At 45.1% G+C, this 19,595-nt stretch overlaps 1 protein-coding gene and 1 long non-coding RNA gene across 6 annotated transcripts in view; one reads left to right on the top strand and one right to left on the bottom strand.

Annotated features, from left to right (window-relative positions):
- Window positions 1–1,374: 1,374 nt before the first annotated feature.
- Window positions 1,375–7,873, bottom strand: LOC309364866. Its single transcript, XR_014165898.1, has 3 exons — window positions 4,997–7,873; window positions 3,232–3,933; window positions 1,375–1,678 (listed from the first exon to the last, which is right to left on the bottom strand). It is a non-coding gene; the product is annotated as an uncharacterized lncRNA (long non-coding RNA).
- Window positions 3,928–19,595, top strand: part of TMEM229B (transmembrane protein 229B) — a 39,058-nt gene continuing 23,390 nt past the window's right edge. Inside the window, exons 1-2 of one of the 5 annotated variants that reach the window (XR_014165865.1) lie at window positions 4,423–4,485; window positions 18,896–19,132. Coding sequence is in view for 1 of the 5 variants with exons in the window: in XM_081902427.1 (XP_081758553.1) it covers window positions 4,228–4,485 (258 nt within the window). In the remaining 4 variants the exon portion in view is untranslated. Of the gene's footprint in view, window positions 3,941–4,182; window positions 4,486–18,895; window positions 19,133–19,595 lie in introns of those variants that run through there. The other 4 variants (XR_014165864.1, XM_081902427.1, XM_081902428.1 and 1 more) reach the window with 4 other exon arrangements.

The raw sequence follows: 19,595 nt of genomic DNA, 5'->3' as shown, positions 1-19,595 counted from the left end.
CTGCTAGAAAAAATTGCCCTGAATTTTCTGCCGCTCAGAGAAGGGAAAGTGTGGAAGGGCAATTGCTTAGTGGCACAGCACATGCTTCGCACATGAAAGGCTTAATCACTGGCATTTCCAGATAGGGCTGGGAGAGACTCCTGTCTAAAACCCCAAAGAGCCACCCACAGTCTGTATGGAAAATACCAGACTAGATGGGCCCATGGTCTTGTGGGAGTCATAAAGACCAACATGGTCTGACTCAGTATAAGACAGCTTCCTGTGTTCCTATATCGCAGCATTTCATTCTGACATTCTCATAAAGAGTAACAAACAATTCCAGGCAACTGCCATAAGCTCAGGACTTATTATTTGGGAACCTCTTGATCATAAACATCTTAGCAAACTGAAGGCCTTGAGACTTTTGCAGAGCCCTCACTGGACTGTCCCAGGAAGCAGCCCCTCCTCTGTGGAGATCACCCCCAAGCAATGAAAGAGAAGCACCCCACCCCTAGGTCACATCCGCATCGTGCATTTAGGAAACATTTAAAGCACACAACTTCCTCCTAAGAAACCTAGGACTGCTAGTTAAGGGTTCTGGGAACTGTAGCTCTGTGAGGGGTAAACTACAGTTCCTAGAACCCTTTGGGAGTAGCCATGTGCTTTAACTTTATGGTGTAAGTGTGACCCTAGTTGCTGTGAATGTCCCTTCCTTTATCCTCAAATACCAGCAACTCCATTTCAGAGATTCCTTCTTAGCCACCTAATTCCCAAGCATGATAGCTTTCTTGGCCACCCTATTCCCAAGAAATATGGGACTAGTGCACTAGTCAGGACCAGAGGATTAACAGAGAGCTGATCGTCTCCAGGAAGGTGCATCAAAAGCCACACACCTCCCTGTAAGTTTTCATCCCTCTATAAACTACTGACCAGACATGGACTATATTTAAGGTTATCGTAGCTTGTAGCCAGTTGCTCCATGATCTGTCCTTGGTCCTGATGACTTGCTCTTGGGATAGTAACTGACTCATACCTGCTTCCCACTAAATGAGAACCTCCTTATTCTGTTTTAGACTGGCAGTATGTTCTGCTGCTCTGCCTGTCCTCTGAGTGGCATCTCCCTGCAGGCCTTGCAGGAGAACAAGCAGACACCTCCCCATATTTTCACAGAATTGATTCAGGAGCACAGCCACCACAGCATTGCCCTGTGTTTACATTGCAATTGTTATAGCAACTATGGTGCACATATGCTCATTCTACCCAGCTACAAAGAGCTGCAAGCTCTTTTGGTTATGAAAGGAAATAAGCATCTAGATTGCACTAACAGCAGATGAGGTTGAAAATCTGGATCTGGACTGTACCATTGCAGGCAGGCACTCATATGACCAAATGTTCTTTTGTTTATTTTATTTTTTTAAGTCCTTGAAATAGAAAGGTAAATGTCAGTGAGAAGTCTAGGTTAGATTCAATGACATCTAGTTTTCTTTGTGCAAGGTTTTTGTGTGACTGCAAAACCACTCTACTGTGAACACATAAGTGATTAGAATATGAAATGTATATAATCATTCCTTTTAAGCAAAGACCTAACACTTGGTCCATGATACTTAGCAAAGAAAAAGACTGGAGATTAGAACTCTTCTTTATGACATGTTGATGTGACATGGCACTGGAGATGCTTTTTATCTCTAATTTCAAGTAGCTGGAATAGAGAGATTACAGTGGTAAATTTCTAGCTCAGACTGGTCAGTCACCTACAAAACAGAACACAGCAGCTGCTAATCAACAACTGCAAACTCATTTACACATAATTTCATATTGGAGTAACTGGGCAACATTTTTCAGAACTTGAATAGCTGGGTTTTAGTTGCAGCAAAGGGTATAGCACAAGAGTGTCAGTTCAACAAAACAGATGGCCTGGAGTGAAGGTAATATTTAATTTAAACAGCCAAATACTTTTCTAAGAGTAAATTACTTGGAGTGCAGGCTCCCATGGAAGTCTCTACCCAAATCCTACTGAAACAACATGAATGAAGGAACTGAGGGGTGCTTATCAAATGTGCAGATGATTCCAAACTGTGATGGGTACCTAATGCAGCAGAAGCCAGAATTGGGATTCAAGATAACCTTAACAGATTGGAGAACTGAGCCCAACCTAACAAAATGCATTTCAATAATGGCAAATATAAGGTTCTGCACTTAGGCAGGGAGAACCAGCTGCACTAATATAAGATGGGGAACACCTGGCTTGCCAGAAGTATATGTGAAAATGATCTATGGATCTTTGTAGACCACAAGCTTAACGTGAGTCAACAGTGTGATACAGCAACAAAAAAGGCTAATGCTATTCTAGGCTGCATCAACAGAAATCAAGGGAAGTAATAGAACCTCTCTATTCTGCCTTAATCAGATCACACCCGGAGTCTAGTTCTAGGCACTACAATTTAAGGACACGGGCAACCTGGAACTTGTGCAGAGGAGGGCAACCAAGATGATCAAGGGTCTGGAAACCAACCCTTATGAGGAACAGTTGAGGGAGTTGGGTATGTTTAGGCCTGGTAAAGAGGAGACTGAGAGGCAATATGATAGCCATCTTCAAATATCTCAAGGAATGTCACAGGGAAGATGGAGCAAGCTTGTTTTCTCCTGCTATGGAGGGCAGGACTTGAACCAATGGCTTCCAGTTACAAGAAACTAAATATCTGGGAGAACTTTCTGATCATAAGAGCTTATTTTGACAGTGGAATGGCCTCCCTTGGAAGGTGGTGAGCTCTCCATTGTGGGTTTTAAAGCAGGGGTTGGATGGCCATCTGTCATGGATGCTTTAGCTGAGATTCCCATATTGCAGGAGGTTGGATTGGATGACCCCTGGGAACCCTTCCAACCCTACAATTCTATGAGTTTATGAAATGATTGGAAGCTACACAAGAGCACATCTCCCTTTTGCTTGTGTCTCCCAGCTTTGCTGAGAGTGTGCTAAAAATATATTATGTCACATAGGAGCAAACAGTAGAATATTGAGTCCAAGTGAGTTTCTGTGGCCTTTATGAAGAGCTATAGATATAGCACTAAATTGCAGCACAGAAATAACAGACCAGAGATCTTATCCTGGTTACTGACAGTATTTCATAAGAAGAGCCCTACTGGACCAGGTCAGTGGCCTATCTAACTCAGCATCCTGTTTTCAGAGGGGCCAGCCCAGATACCCAAGGGAAACCCGCACGCAGGACCTGAGCGCAACAGCACTCTCCCTACCTGCGACCTCCAGCAACCGGTATTCAGAGCCATGCTGCCTCTGACAGCGGAGGCAGAACATAGCCATTGTGGCCAGCAGCCAGCATTGGATTTCAGGCAGTGTGGGCAGTTCCCCTGCACAGGGTGCCGAAAAGAAGGGGGCAAAACTGAGAAGAGCCATAACTGAGAAGATCCATTTTGGGCTCGCTCAGGGCACGTATTACCAAAGATGACCAAAGCCCATGGGCGTAGCCAAGGGAGGGGGTGGAGGGGGCAGCTGCCCCCCATAATCAATAAAAATCTAAAATCAATACAAATCTTAGTTTCTGTCCCCCCCTAACAAAAGCCTGCCCTCCCCCAACAAAAATCCTGGTTATGCCCATGCCAAATTCCAAACTAGCCAGTAGCTATAGCCTTATCCCCCAGGACTCCTAGAAGCAGGTGGGGAGGTACCAGGTAATGCATGTATTTATCCCAGAGATCCCTGGTACACTATGAGAACAGGATAGATGGCAGGCAGCTCCGGGGCATGTTGGCAAAGGGAGGATTCGTCTCTCTTCCCACATCGTCTCCAGTCACCACGCCGGATCTGGTGCACCGCAAGCCTTGGCATGGTTGACTCCTTGGCGGGTCACTTCCAGGCCCATCCTCTGGCCTCGGGACTCCCGGGGATTCTGGGCCTCTTGCCGGTTGCCGGACGGAAGGAACGCGCCGCCTGCAAATCTGCCGGGTAAATTATTCAAAGCAAGCGGATGTAGCGGACAAAGGACCCGAAGGAGAAGAAGTAACCCTTCGCGGGCTGCGCCTCGCCAAGCCAATCCGGGCAGCGGCGGCGAACGAGTGGGCCGGAGCGGCGGGGGCGCTTTCGGGCGGCGGAAGAGAGCCGCGCCCCGCCCGCGAAGCAGACCCGGCGGCGGAGGCGCCCGGCCGCCTTCCCTCCCCCCTCGCCGCGCTCCCCCCTCTTGCGGGCGCGGCAGCGGAAGGGTTAAGCGAGGGGGCGGGGGCAGGAGAGGGAGCATGTGCAGTCGGGCCCCGCAGCCGCGCTATGGGTCCCTCTTCGCTGGCACACTGGGTCTGCAGCTGCCGCGGCGGCGGCGGCACAAGCAGCAGCAGCCGGCGCAGCCGGAGGAAGAGGAGGAAGAGCAGCCGGCGCCGCGACGCTTCCATGGAGGCGAGCGCGGAGAGGCGGAGCTGAGCCCAGCCCAGCCGCGTCCCGGATCGCCGCCAAGCACCTGCGCCGGGGCCTCCTCGCCCACCTCCCTCCCCGCCGCCCGGGTAGGTGCATCCGCAGAGGCCTCTTCCTCTTCCCGCGACAGGGGCGCGCCGAGGTGGCGGGGCGGCCGAGGGAGGAGATCCCACCGCCCGCCCTCCCTCCGCCTGGGGGTTTCCGAGGGAACTCCGTCTCCGGGGAGTCCCTGGCGGATGGAGGCAGCGCAGACGGGCGGGCGGAGCTGCTGGGCGGGCGCTGCTTGGTGCCGCAAGAGCCGCATCCTGGCGGGCTTCTCTCACGCGCCGGGTCCGGCTGCCGGAGCGCTCGCCGGCCTCGGACACCTTCCTGCCTCGGCCGGGGATGCTGCCCGCCCGGGGAAGGATGCGCAGCAGCCCGAAAGCGGGGTGGCCTGGGGGGCTAGTCGGGATTGGCTCCGGGGCTGCGCTGGGCGCGCTTTCGGCTCGCAGGGGATCCCGAGTCCCGAGCGCGTCTTCCGCAGTCCGGGAAGGGACGGGGCGGGGGAAGGGAGGTGTCTCCCTGCTTAGAGCTCTTCTCCAGCCCGGGGCGCTTCCCTACCTTGGCGTTGCATTTCTTGCTCTCCTCCTCTTCGCTCTCCGTCCTCACCCAGCAGTCCGGTCCCCCTTGGTCGTGAGCGGCACTTAAGCACAGTGCTACAGTTCTTGTTCATTACTCGGGCTCCCCCACCCCCTATCGCGATTCTCCAGCGAACGACCGGGCTATATATTTTCTTCCCGACAGCTATCCAGCTGTCAATATGTGATCTTTTCTGTAGTCGTCTTCTTGCCGTCTAACTACTATTCTTTATCGGTTTTCATTTGCAAAACGCTGAAAGCCTTTCCGTATGCTCACCATCCCGACTCTTCATAAAGTGAGCTGCTGTACCATTCGCCTCATTTTACAGATATGAAAACTGAGGCTGAAAGAGGAAATGGAGCCCTTGCCAAGGCCAACCAGTGAGAGACAGCGGTGGGTTTGGGACCAAATGATCTCCCAGATCCAAGCCTCACCTGGCTCTCAGTGAGGTTTATTCCCTGCTAGCCTCACTATATTCCTCCTCAGCCTGCTTTTTGCTTCTGATAATTAGGCTGGCTTGGTTACCTTTGGAAACCTTCACCACAATCCACTTGTTGGCCTCTAAAGTGCCATACCAAGTCACATGTTTGTTTTCCCCAGTTACAGACTGAATGTAGTGATTTCTCTGGAGTTTGTCATAGTTCTTTACTTTCTGGCTGCAGTTAAGGGCATCTACTGTATCCGTGGTAGACCTGTCTTCTAGGTGCCACTACCAGGATATTTAGCTAACACACCTCTCTAGGTAGTAGAGTCCTTCCTACTCAGCCAGAGACTGACTGAATAGGGCTGGAGAACAGGAATTAACTACCGTTGGTGTGTGATATCTGAAACATTAGGTCTTGCTCATAAAACACATCTACATCACTTGATTTCTTTGCACTGGATCACTGTACAGCTGATGACTTGGACTATACCTCATGAAAGGTGGTAACCTCATACATTTGTTAAGATGCCACAAGGCTCACTGAGGGTTTTGATGCAACAGACTAAGTGCACAATCCTAAGATGAGATCTGGGATCTAGTTGAGCTGAGCTAGGATCTCAGCTGGGAACTAGGTGGCTGAGCTAAACTGGGTGGATCTTTAAGATGCCATTATCCCTTAAAAAGGGACATTCCTAGGCAGAGCTCCAGGGGGAGGGGGGACAGGACCTAGACTGGATCCTAAGTTTATTCAGCTCAGTCATATTACTTGATGTGTGTTAAGCCAACAATAATGGTGCTGGAACTCAAACTCTATTTCAAAGGGCTTGTTTCCCCTTCTTCCAGGCTTAGGCTGGCTCAGTCATGAACATCCCAGCTGCTGAATGGAGTTTGGATCTGGGATATTTTACGACAGCTTAATTTAAATCTGCATAATTTATGCTGGTTTCCCATATTTAGGACTGCTCCCTTACACACTTACTCTAGTGGAAATTGTATTTTGAGATAATAAAAAGGGATAGGAACCTGCCTGTGGTGATTTCTATATTTGTGATGAAACACAGTGGAAGTCATCAAAGGGGTGAGCATGTTTGCATTCAGCCCAGCTACTTGAAATAGTAATATCGCATACATTGTTCTCCCATCCCACCCAAATTTAGGGTGCTTTTCCGCATGAAACTGGTTCAGTTGATTTGACTAATTTAAATCAATTCAGGATAAACAAAAGGATGTACAGTATTCAGAAGTTGAATAGGATAGATGGAGGAAAGGTACATGGTTTGCTTGATCCTCAATTAATTATCTCTAAAGAGGAAAAAGTACATAATCTCTCTTGTATCCATAGCAAAATATGTACTAGTTGTCAACAAATGGGTATACCATTCTGTGCTGCTCTGAAACCAACTATATTGTGTTGCCAGAAATAGCCAGTGCTTTAAAAATAGTACCTATAATCTCTAGCATTCTGAGGACAAAAAAGAGAACCTTGGGAAAACTCATGTATGGCTGACTGCCGGACTGTCATTTGAATGGAGGTGAATTTGCTAACATGAACAGCTGTTGGTGTTATTGAATTCTTGTGAACAATCAGCTTGACAAATGTTAGATAGCAGTAGATTTTCTCAGTACGGAAAAATTATAGTTAGATGGATGTGTACTCAATAAGTTAGATCTGACCTACATAAATATAATCAACAATGCAAATAAACTGTGTGAGTATATGTGTGTATATGTGAGATGTATATAGCACGCACACACACACACACACACACACACAAACACACACTGCATAATTTATTCTGCTTCTATTAGTCGTGAAAAGTTGTAGGAACTATTGCAAGGCACTTAAGCAGAAACCTCCTGACCTCAGGAAATTAATTTTAGACCTCCATTGCCTCTGAGATTTTTATTAGGCATTCCCCACACATCTTTAAGCCTATTTTTTATCCCCATAAGGTCTAGAAACTTGCTTTTAGAAAAGATGACTCATGTGTGCAAACATAATGTCACTGGGGGAAAAAATAGGATTGGCCATGAACTGAGATATGATCCATGCATAGCACTTCTGGGCATTTCTGACAATTAGGAAGACTTAATCTCATTAATCTGTTTATTAGCAGCTAGTCTGACCATCTCCAAGGACTTGGAAAAATATGAAATCTCTATATATTTTTCAATGGTACAGAGAACGTGGAGGTCAGGTTTCACGAGCAAACATAAGCAGCAATTTCATGTACTGTATGGTGTGACAAAGAAGGATCACTTTATTGAACACTGGCTCCCCATTCATATCACGTGCTAACAGGAATCCAGCTGGGCAGCTTTGCAATGAGTCTTCTACCATATTGTGCAAGGATCTGCTTTCTCCATAATGCTCAAGTTTTTCAACTAATGACTAAACTTTTATGTATGACTCTACATCCTTTTTAGAGGGGGGAAGTGTACTGCTTTGGTATGGTGGTGGTTTGGTCTGTTTGAACATCAACAGTTTTTTCTTGGAATTTGTAGCTCTTAAAATATTGATGCAATATATGGATGGATAGATAGATAGATAAACAGATAGATAGATAGATAGATAGATAGATAGATAGATAGAGATAGATGATGATAGATAGATAGATAGATAGATAGATAGATAGATATAGATGATAGATAGATGATAGCAAAGCTGATTTGGGGGGGGGGATGCTAAATTTTGTGCCCATTACCAAATTGTATGATTCTGCCCACCCATGTTTATCTTTTCTGTTATTTTGAATAAAACCTGGAGAGGGTTAGGGAAGCAGCTTGTTGGGGTTTCCCATACTTCCTTGCTTGCAGGAAAAGAAGCTTGTGGAGAAACAGAGGTCCCTCAGGCCTCTGCTCCTCCCTTTCCTTCTCCAGCAAGCCAGTCCTTCTCCACCCTTTTCCCGTGCTGTAGACTGTTTAAGCTCAAGAGCTCCAAGGGCCCTTTATTAGGTCTTGGTGGTAGCAGTGCTCACCCATTTCTGAGCTGAGCTGTCTGAGTGGCAGCAGCCCTGGTGCATGTGGGGGAAGGTTGAGGCATTTTGTTAGAAGCCAGTCTGCCCAAAGTGATCCCTTGCAAATCTTCACACATACAGTACTATAATAAACAATTTGTTTCTAGACGAAAGGTTCTGCAAATTTTGCTGGAGAACCTACTGTGTGTTGGTTAGATCTTGAGAAGTTTCACTTCCTTCTCACTCTCCATCTAAAAAGAGGAACCCCTTTTGAAGTGATAAAGCTTCTGTATTTTATCCCATATTGGGACCCTAATGTCAATGGGTTTTTATGGACCGCAGGAGTAGCTAACATTGATGGTGTTGCTGTTTATGGTCACAGTGCTTCCATAATACAAGCATTATTCAGAACATATTCCTTGTGGGAATAAAGTTGAGAAACATAGGAAAAAATGGTAAAATTGACAAGCCATACATAGATCTGAGTCTACAGTGACTGAGCCAAGTGTATAGTGCCAAGCTGGGGCATGATCCTGCCAAAGCTAAGCATTCTTAAGTCTCATTGATTTCAGTGCCTGTTCTTAGCTTAATTTCAACTACAGCACGCTTTAAACCAGCTTCTATGACCAGGTTTAAAATGTTGGATTATACCTCGGTGGATGCATTCTGGGGTAGGGGCTGAAGCCTGAGCATAAGACTTTTTTTTTTTTTTTACTAAGAATAGTATTTACTCGGAAGAAACTTGGTTTCATTGCAACTTCCTTTCCTAGTAAGCATGCATAGGATTAGCTCTTCAGGTGTAAGAAGTTTTCCAGGTCCCAGCTTTCAGAACTTGAGATTCACTTCTGGACATGGCTGGTGTTGGTTATTTTGAAAGGCATGTCAAGATATATTTTGGGATTTTTTTGTAGATTGACAAAAAATGGCAGCAAAGAGCTGCAAAGCCAGTAGCAAAAACCAAGCTATCCTGAAAACTGTATTAAATGGCAGTATGTAAATACTCATAACCAGTCAATCATTGGTTATATAAATAGAATGCAAAGATTCAAGGAGCAAAGATCTGTGTTCTCGCCTGATGCCAGCTACTTGGGGGGTGGGGCATCAGGAGTGAGCAGCTTTTGTTCCTGTTTATTATGATGGGGGGGGGGTCACCCTTCCTTCTGAAACATAAGCAAAAATCTCCACTTAGTGAAAGGAAACAGTTTTCAGGAATGCAGTATTTATGTGATAATCCGCCACTGAACTGGTAACCTGCAAAGGGAACCATTTTTATTAACAGGCATTTCTATGGTACTCAGCATTGGTAGTGTGTGTGTGTGTGTGTGTGTGTGTTTAGGTTATTAACTTGCAATTTTTCATTTCACAGTTGCTATACAAAAGCGTCTAATTTCCATCTTCATACCAACTTTAACCATTCCTAAGTGCTGCTCATAGAAATGAATAAAAAGCATAGAAGATAAGTTAAAATACTTTGTAAAGGGCCCCCTGCCCATTAGGTCCAGTCATGTCCGATTCTGGGGTTGCGGCGCTCATCTCGCTTTATTGGCCGAAGGAGCCGGCGTACAGCTTCCGGGTCATGTGGCCAGCATGACTAAGCCGCTTCTGGCGAACCAGAGCAGTGCACGGAAACACCGTTTACCTTCCCGCCGGAGCGGTACCTATTTATCTACTTGCACTTTGACGTGCTTTCGAACTGCTAGGTTGGCAGGAGCAGGGACCGAGCAACGGGAGCCACCCCGTTGCGGGGATTCGAACCGCCGACCTACTGATCTGCAAGTCCTAGGCTCTGTGATTTAACCCACAGCACCTACTGTGTAGGTGAGAGTAAATTCTTACACCACTGCCAGGGACCTCAGGTTAAGAACTTAATTCGTTCTGGAGGTCCGTTCTTAACCTGAAACTGTTCTTAACCTGAGATACCACTTTAGCTAATGCGGCCTCCCACTGCTGCTGCGCCACCGCCGCACGATTTTTGTTCTCATCCTGAAGCAAAGTTCTTAATCCGAGGTACTATTTCTGGGTTAGCGGAGTCTGTAATCTGAAGCGTCTGTAACTTGAAGTGTATGTAACCCAAGGTACCACTGTATACTACAAGACTGTGCTGTAGTTTCAGAAAATTCATTTCAGGCGTACTGCTGTGACATCTCACTGAGTCACTGTAGATGTACCAGCCATGATATCTTTGCCTTCTGTCCTCTCCTCCACCTTCCATCTCCTGCTGCTCTTAATCACAATTAAATATGACATCGTCAATGACATTAACCACGGTTGAGACTAACTAACCAGGTTCCCTTTTAACCAGGGATTTGAATAGTGACTAGTCGATGATCATCCAGTGAACTACATAGTTAAGCACAGATTGGAACCTTGATCTCCCTGACCCACTGCATTGCACCACAACCTGCTCATCACTTCTGTATACTATTGCCATACTCCTCTGTTTTTGATCCAGCAAAGGTTTTGAACCGATAAACTGGCAGTCTGCTAAATATCCCTTCCCTCAAAATGACATCAATTAGGGCAGATTAATTATAATACTAAGATTCTAGGCTAAATCTCAGAATAAAACTTTGACCTATTTTATTAACAAATAACAATAGTCACATCAGCTGTGTTTAGCAGCGGAGCATGGAAAGCAAATTTCCTATATCTCATCTAAAGAAGTATTTGTGGGGAAAGTCCATTGTTTCCCCACAGATTTTGAATAGCCTCTGGCTAGCTCTTTCCAACAGCAGATGGAGTCATAAACTTGTGTCCAGAAAGTACTGCTTCAGATTGCAGGTGACACGCAAACATATGCAATACGCTCTGCCTATTCATTCACCCATTCATTTTTTATAAATTGCATATCACACCCTATTTGAAATCAGTACAACAAAACAGAAAACTAATGAAACCTTAACTACAGAAGAATTTATTTATTCATACATACATAGGAGAAAATTAATTAATTAATTGTCCTCCTCTTTCCGTCAAAGCGGTATGCATGGTTTTCTTCCTCCATATTTCCCCGCTCACAACAACCCTGTGCGGTAAGCTAAGCTGAGAGACTGTGACTGGCTCAAGGTTACTCAGTGAGCTTCATTGCTGAACAAGGATTTGAACTCTGGCCTCCCAGGTCATAGCCCAAGACTCTAACCTCTGCACCACACTGGGTCTCACGGTGGCCACCTGTTTGGACACTCCTTAAGAGCGGAAGAGGGAGATGCTTGTGCCTTGTCCCCAGGTGTCACAGAGACACAGCCGTGCACCTTCACCCACACATAAGCGCCTGATGCCCTTGGAGGTCATGAGTGGGGTGGTGCATTTGCACACAACGTTTTAAATCATCATCCTATAAAGATGCAGAGAAGTAGGGAACATAACGCAACCGTCACAAAATAGAATGAGGCTCAGGTTAAATGTTCAAAAGTCTAACCTGGGAAAGTAAAGTAACTCTTCACCTAGCATCTTAACTACAGTACAAGAGGAGGTGCAAGTGAGTTTCCCACTGGAGAGCATTTGATATAATCAAGAGGGACCTGTCTTTGGTGATCACGTGCCTAAGCCCAGAAGGGAGCAGGCATTCAGAGAAAGGGCTCTGAAGACCTTAATGCACAAGCAGAAACTTGTGGGGAAGGAGGAGCCTTTAGGTACCCAGAAAACAAGCTATACAGTGGTACCACAGGTTAAGAACCTAATTCGTTCCGGAGGTCCGTTCTTAACCTGAAACTGTTCTTAACCGGAAACACCACTTTAGCTAATGGGGCCTCCTACTGCCGCCGCGTGATTTCTGTTCTTATCCTGAAGCAAAGTTCTTAACCCGAGGTACTATTTCTGAGTTAGCAGAGTCTGTAACCTGAAGCTTCTGTAACCTGAAGTGTATGTAACCTGAGGTACCACTGTATAGGGCTTTAAATATAACACCAGCATTTCAAATTTTATTGGGAATAGATTGACCACCAGCAGGGTGAGGCAGCCACCTCAGGCACTTGATTGTGGAATTCATGAAACTGCAAGTTTTTAGTTATTTGATCTTTCTTTCTTTCTTTCTTTCTTTCTTTCTTTCTTTCTTTCTTCTGCCAGGGAGGAGGAGAATTGTTGGTGAGGTCTTCTGCCTCATGTATCAATAACATGGTTGGCCTGAGGCACTGTATGGTGGGTTGGGGGAACCATTTACTGTTTCACATCATACAGCAAAATGCCCTGGGCTGGCACTTGCTAGCAGTGAAATTGTTTCGGAGCTGGGCAGATATGTTCTAGGAGTGCTCCCAGTAGCAATCTTGCACCTGTGTTCTGGAATAATAGAAGCTTCTGGGAAGTCTCCAGAGTCAGACCATGTAATGCATTGCAGTAATCTAACCCAAAGATTGCACCATCTTTCACATATAGAAGTACTTGATATGATGACTTCACATTGAAGCAGCATTGAATTTTGTATTTTGGTTCATAAAGCAGGGATGACCTTGCCTTGCCTTGCTGCAAAGTGCCATCAAGAAACACTATATACCCATTAATGGTAAAATGTGTTTGTTGGGTTTTAAAAAAATAGCCTTGGTGGCAAGTGCTCCACACTGAGAGATGTATTTCTCTTAGTGTTGTATAATATGGCCTTACCTTTTCAATTCAGCTTCTCATGCAAAATTCAGGCATCTGTTGCTTTTCCTGCCACTAGCAGTTTCCTTTCTGAGAGCACTGCAGCCAAAACATGCCACTGAGCACCTGAGTTTCCAGAAGACATTAAGATACAGGATCCCGGAAGGTCTTGGGTCCTTGTAGAAGGCTGCAGTAGTCATTGTTCAAAAGTTTTTGTTTCAAACCTAACAACTTGGGAGGGTATCATAATGAGGAAAGAATAAACCCAAAACATTACAATTCTTACCCATTATAGTATAATTCCCTGCTCTCTTCTTTAAAAGAGCACTTATTTCCCTTTGTTGGAAGGGAAATATTTGGAAATTAAATAGCTATGTGTTAACTCTGGCAGCAGCTGGGAAAGAAAGCCGAGATCTAGTGATATTCTGGCTCATTAGTAAAAGTTACTGTTGTATGTGTTAATTAAGGATAATGATGCCACACTGAGCTTTGTTCAGAGTGCTTACTCCTTTGCCAATGACAAGAGTACCAATCTGTGTCAAAAAGCAGAGACCAGCCTCAAGGGCATCTGAAGTGGACGATGCATAATATTTTTCACATTGAGTACTCACTTGTAACAGTTTTAGAATAAAGTTGCTTGTGCAAGAACTCAAATAGATTTATGTTAGTAGGGAAGCAAGAAAGGAACTATGTCATCCTGTGTTCTGACCCCTGCCGTTGAATTAATTAATCTAGTGCAGTAGTTTGGGCAACCACTCCTAATAAATCCTCTCCCTACGCAATCTTGTCTTCAAGCTCTATATAAAAGATGGATTAGTGCATAAAGAGGATCTCATCCGCTAAGCGCCTTCACTATCATGTGCTGTCTTCCCTGTGTCGCGTAAGGTTGAGAACTGATGCTCATTAGTTTAGACTTAAGCGATGGGTCTTGAACTAGAATTCAACTCTCACTGCGGCTTGTCTTGTTTCAGGCCAGCACCTTTGACAGGAACCGCATGTCTTCTGTAAATTCCTCCAGCACAGGCATCTCCAAACTCGGCCCTCCAGATGTTTTGGGACTACAATTCCCATCATCCCTGACTACTGGTTCTGTTAGCTAGGGATGATTGCCCATTAGCAATCATCACAGTGCAGTCTACCTTGGCTGCTGTTTGTGATGGATTGACCTCTTTTTAACAATGAAGATCTTCAGAGCTGATGGTACCAAGAACATCTGTATGGTGCCTGGGCAGGAAGCTCTTCAAGGCCTTTCACTGCTACTGAACCAAATGGAAGATGGGATTGCTAATTTGCTATTTGAGCAACCAAGGAAATGAACTGTATACATGTCTGGGGTGGGGATAAGTAATGAATTAAATGAGCGAATAGAAATGCTGACAATATTTTTGAAAAAGCCTGCTGCACATGAACTTACTGATGCTGAGTGCTTTTCATCTAGATGTCATACCCTTGTTGGTCCAACATCCTTGCATCTCTTTTTACATACTTTATATTTATATATAAACATTTTTGTGAGGTCCGTCTGAAAAGTGATGAATAGAACTACTTCACATAATAAACACATGACCACAACTGAGCAGTAATTGTTTTTCTAAATATATAATTAAAACTTTATGCCAATTTTTCAAGTCACTTTGCTGGTAAAATAAAAGTAACCAAGGCTGAAATATTATACATTTACCTAGGAGTAGGCCCCATTCAACTCAGTAGGACTAATTTTTTTTATCAGACATGTATAAGATTGTGCTGTAGGGCTACAATTACATACCTGGGAGAAAACATTATTGAACATGGAGGGACTTCCCTCTGAGTAAACATTCCTAATAGGATAGCACCGTAAGTTACTCATTCCTGAAAAAAATAGAAGAGTGAAAAAACTAGGAGTATTGCTGAAGCGTTTAATAACCCACTGTCCTCCACAGAGTATGTAACAGTTGGGAAATGTTAATCTGCTAGGTTGCTAAGCAACTGTGTCCTGACCTCAATCCCTATTGGATCAAGGGGAGTTTACTGATGAATTATATTTTTACTCTAATTTAAACCTTGATAGAGCTGATGTAGGTGGGGTTTTAACAAAATGGTCCTTTTCCTGGTTCATTGGAGTCTTAAGGTGTACCATTTATCATTTGGTGTGCTTGCAAAAGCATGCTAATAATAAATTTCAATAATGAGAATTAAAGCTTTAACGGAATATCGTGTTGCACAAATTCAGTTTTTATAGGATCTTGTGTCAGTGTTAGTAACCCAAAATTAACCTCAGATGTATTACTGCTAGGCTAAAGGTCAAACGGATAAAGAGCCAAAATGTGAAATGATGTCACAGGAATGAGAGCTGTCAGAATCTCTCAAGTATCACTTTTAAGATATATCCCACATTGCAGGTTTTTAAAAAATCAAGTAATAAAACATACCCACACAAGGAATACAGAATTTAGCAGTGGTACAGAGAGAAAAAAATGATTGAAGTATTAGACGTTCCAAGCAAGGCAGTCAAATGAAAGTGTATCTCCATACAGTTCCACAAATTGATGGAAGGTCAAAACCATGTTCAATTGTCTTAACAAAGTCCCTAGAAGGATACCATGTCATATACTGTATTTTTTGCCCTATAGGACGCACTTTTTCCCCTCCAAAAATGAAGGGGAAATGTGTGTGCGTCCTATGGGGCGAATGCAGGCTTTCGCTGAAGCCTGGAGAGCGAGAGGGCTCGGTGCACACCGACCCCTCTTGCTCTCCAGGCTTCAGGAGAGCCCCACCGCCAGCCCCACAAGCTCAGGGGACAGCAGGGAGGCGCAGCGCGCCTTTCCCGCTGTCCCCCGACTTGGTTAGAAGGCTGGCGGAGGGCTTGCCCCTCCTCCAGCCCCGCAAGCTCTCAGAGCGATGCCAAAGCTACACGCAGCTTCGGCATCGCTCTGGGTCCCGTTCTGGGGGCTGGTGTCGAGGGAAGCTCGGGTTCCCCTGCGCCTGGGGGGGAAAAAATAATTCCCCCCCTTTATTCCCCCCCCCCAAAATCTAGGTGCGTCCTATGGGCCGGTGCCTCCTATAGGGCGAAAAATATGGTAGATGGTGTGAGTCTTATTCACCCCATATCAATATTCTTTTTGTGAAATGGTTAATTTGTCCTTAAGCACAGTGTCCCATACTTGCAAAATTCATGCTTCAAAAAGATTTTCATTTAAAGGTTTTCCCATTTTTAGCAATCACTAATCTAGGTGCAGTTAATAAATGGAAGATGATGTCTTTATTGGTTATGTTCTTAATATGAGGAGTAAAACAAAATAGTAGGGCTAATTTTGCATCTGTCCACACTTTTCAGTTTTAGCTATATAAAAGTGCTATACCTTCCATCATTTGTTTTGCTAAAGTCCTTCAGTTTTTCAACAGTTTGTTCTTACGACATTTTTCTTTAGAGACCCCATGATTGTGCAATCAAACGTTCTGGTTCTTTTCCAGACAGGCACATGCTTTCATTAGTCAATGTGGCTGCCTGCCTACACTTTTCTTAGAGCTATATGAATGCAGTCAACAGCTCCATGCTTTGTTTTTATACACAGGAATGACTTCAAAAAGCCTGCATTTTTGCTAATTTACATTGTAATAGGGGCAGCAAACTTGAAACTGTAAGCGAAGAGTCTGCAAAATAGAGGCATTCAGATTTGCTACAAAGCTGATTATTTCTACCATTTACCCTCTTGTTTCTCAGAAATCAAATTGGAAGCAAGGAGCAAAACGTTTTGGGTGCTGTGTTCTCACAGGGTTGTTGCAGCTTTCTACCTTGTAGGTTGGATTGTTTTAATACTCTTAATACAGTAGTGTAGGGGGGGGCACAAGCATGATTGCCCTAGCACAAAATTGTTAGGAGCGCAAAATTTCAACACCCAGTATTGCCTCAATACAGCTGCACGCTTCCTTTGCTGGGCTCTGTTGAAAGCAGCTTCTCCAGACAACGGAACAAGTTTTCTTTTCTTTTCTTGGTGGTTGCAATCTCCATCATTAGGCAGTTGAATGCTGATGTGTACTTCATCCAGTGAATATAAAGCTTGCATCAATTCAGAATCTCTCCCCCTGCGATGTCTCATTTCCCAGAAGAGCTTATTTTTAATAGTTGCTTCCCAGAGGATTCTGACTGTGGTTCTGGGGTTCTGCTGTAATACAGTTCTCCAAAACACTAAGACACACCTTTTGTCCAATTAGCATCTCCCTTTAGGTAACTAATGCTTAAGGTACCTTCATACATCACAAAATTGGCCTATCTTAGCTACTGTCTCATTAAAAGCAGAGTGGCATTGGGCTGCATTGTTGTCTGAATACCCTTGGGCCTTGCAGCCTGCCTGAGCAATGCAGTGTCTCTTAAGTAAGCAATCATCCATTTGCCTACTCTCTGTGTTGTAGCTGAGAATTTGCTCCTCTCCCTGATAGGCACCAACTCTCCTCAACTCTAAAGTCAGGATTTTGCAAGTAAGGAGGAATAAGTTTCTCCCAAGGCAGTGGTGAATAGCTTTTGGTGCACCTGTACCATAGCCAAGACCCAAGTAGAAGGCTGTGTACACATTACCATAGACTCTGGCTCCAGAGTCCACTGCTGGTGTTTGAAAGTGCATTCACATGAGGTTAGTTTATCGAGAAATTATGCTGTTTGATGCCTTAAAACCAGTTTCCATCTGATTCGAAAATGTAGGCCACAGTTAAGCTGAGGTGTGTACATTTGAGACAGTGTTGCACATGCACAGATGACAGTGCATGCACACATTACAACTTCACTGAACAGGAGTTTGGCACAGCTAATGTACATCAGGTGAAAACATCACCAACTCCTCTCTGGTGTGTACAGCAACATAAGAAAGTGACTTGAAATGGAGCAGGGGGATATGGGGTTGATGCATTTTAAGCTGCTAATATGTACAATTAAGTCACATCTTACGTGCATTTAACATACATTATGTGCTTGGTTTTAGTCCCTTTCCAGATTCCATTCCAGCCTTTTTCTTCTGCCTGCATCTCTCTCTCTTTCTGCCGCTGCTGTGTTCCCCCTTTATTTCTCTTTGGCTCCCTCCCTCCCGCCAGTTGCTCACATGAGGATGAGTGAGGGGAGGAAGTGGAGCTACATGCCTTGCTGTGGTTTTACCTCTATCCTGCTCAGCAACAGAACAGGCAGCAGTCTAGACATGAATGGATAGGCCCTTCTTCTCCAGGCAAGGGTTGCTTAGGTTGGCTATCCAAGTCCTGAGGAATGATCCATTGGGAAGGATCTGTTCTTCCTTCCTTTCCAGAACTGCTTGGCTAGGTAAGGGTGATAAGCACTGTTCAGACCATGAGCCGGGTTTCTTCCAGAGAAACAACCCAATAAATGGATCCTTGGATTCTCAAGGGCCTTAGGTTTCCTGCATTTGGGGCAGGTTGTTCCACATTGTGATTTTGTGAAGTTGTTCATCCATATTTTCAAGTCCAAGGAATAGCTAGTATGACGTGAACTTGAGTGGTGTGAATGCAGTGTTCTACCAAGGACTCCCAAATTCTTTGCCTGCCCTTCGCAAAGGGGCTTGCATTGATCTCTCTGGGCAACTGAATGAGGTTTATTACAGACCAAATGGGGGCAGATGCTCCTAGGAATGCTGCTACCATTCTGAGATAACAAAATTTCGCCAGGTGTGCCGGGTGGTGCAGTGGTGATCACAGCTCAGAAAGGAACATTGGGCTGGCTCCCTGATGCCTGATCCTGTTGCTTCGAGTACAGCAAGTGCCCCTTATTGTTTGTCCTCGAGGACTATCAAAGGAAACCTAGATGTCTTCCATTACTGTTGAAAACAAGAGTGGAGTCCCATGCCGGGCCTCGAAGAAGACTGTAGATCTATTGGCAGCGGATCTGAACAAGGGAATGAATAATTCATGCCCCCAAATGCCTCCTGTGCGTTCTCATCCATTTAGGCTGCTTGGGAGTTCTAGCTGCTGAGATGCAGACACAGATCGACTTCCAAAGGATAAAAACCCTTATAGACGCTGCTTGCTGTTGCTTCTGTCAGCCTCCAGTTCAAAGGATTGCAGCAGCTGCTGTGATGCTGGCTTAAGAGGGCGAAGGCCAGACCCCCGATTGCTGCCCCATCAAAACTGTGGTAGTCCAAGAAGTTCTGTAGCAAGGGCAGCCTGCTAGAATCCCTTCTCTAGGTAAGCAAGGCAAAAAAGGTGGCTTGGCTAATTTTACCAGGAACCATGTGGTGGGCAGGGGAGGGCAGGGCTCAGCCCAGAGTTGGAAATGGCCTTGTTTACGTGCCAAGGTGCTTTTCTTAGGAGCGGGGGCGGGCGGGCACAGGAGAAAGCAAAGCAGGTTTGTCTCTGCCAAAAGCTTGCTAAAAACAGACAAGGCTTTGATTCGCTTTCAGCCACCATCTTAAGAAGTAAAGCTGATTTAATAGCTGTTCAGTGAAGTAAATTCATTGTGTGGAGTCACTTACTAGCTGGGCAGTTGTCCATATCGGAGTTGGCAGCTAAGGGCTTGGGAAGAGGAATTTCTCTCCCTGCCTCGGTCGAGGTCTCTTTAGGTCACGGCAGAGGTGCACTGGCAGGGCAGCAGCGGGGAGAGGGGTTAGTCCAGGTCGGCAGGAAACACAACTTCATTCTCCCAAGCTGT

The sequence above is a fragment of the Podarcis melisellensis genome (assembly GCF_964234715.1).
Source record: "Podarcis melisellensis genome assembly, chromosome: 1".
NCBI lineage: Eukaryota > Metazoa > Chordata > Lepidosauria > Squamata > Lacertidae > Podarcis > Podarcis melisellensis.
Note: the sequence above shows the minus strand (reverse complement) of the source record. Positions and strands in the feature narration are given on the sequence as shown.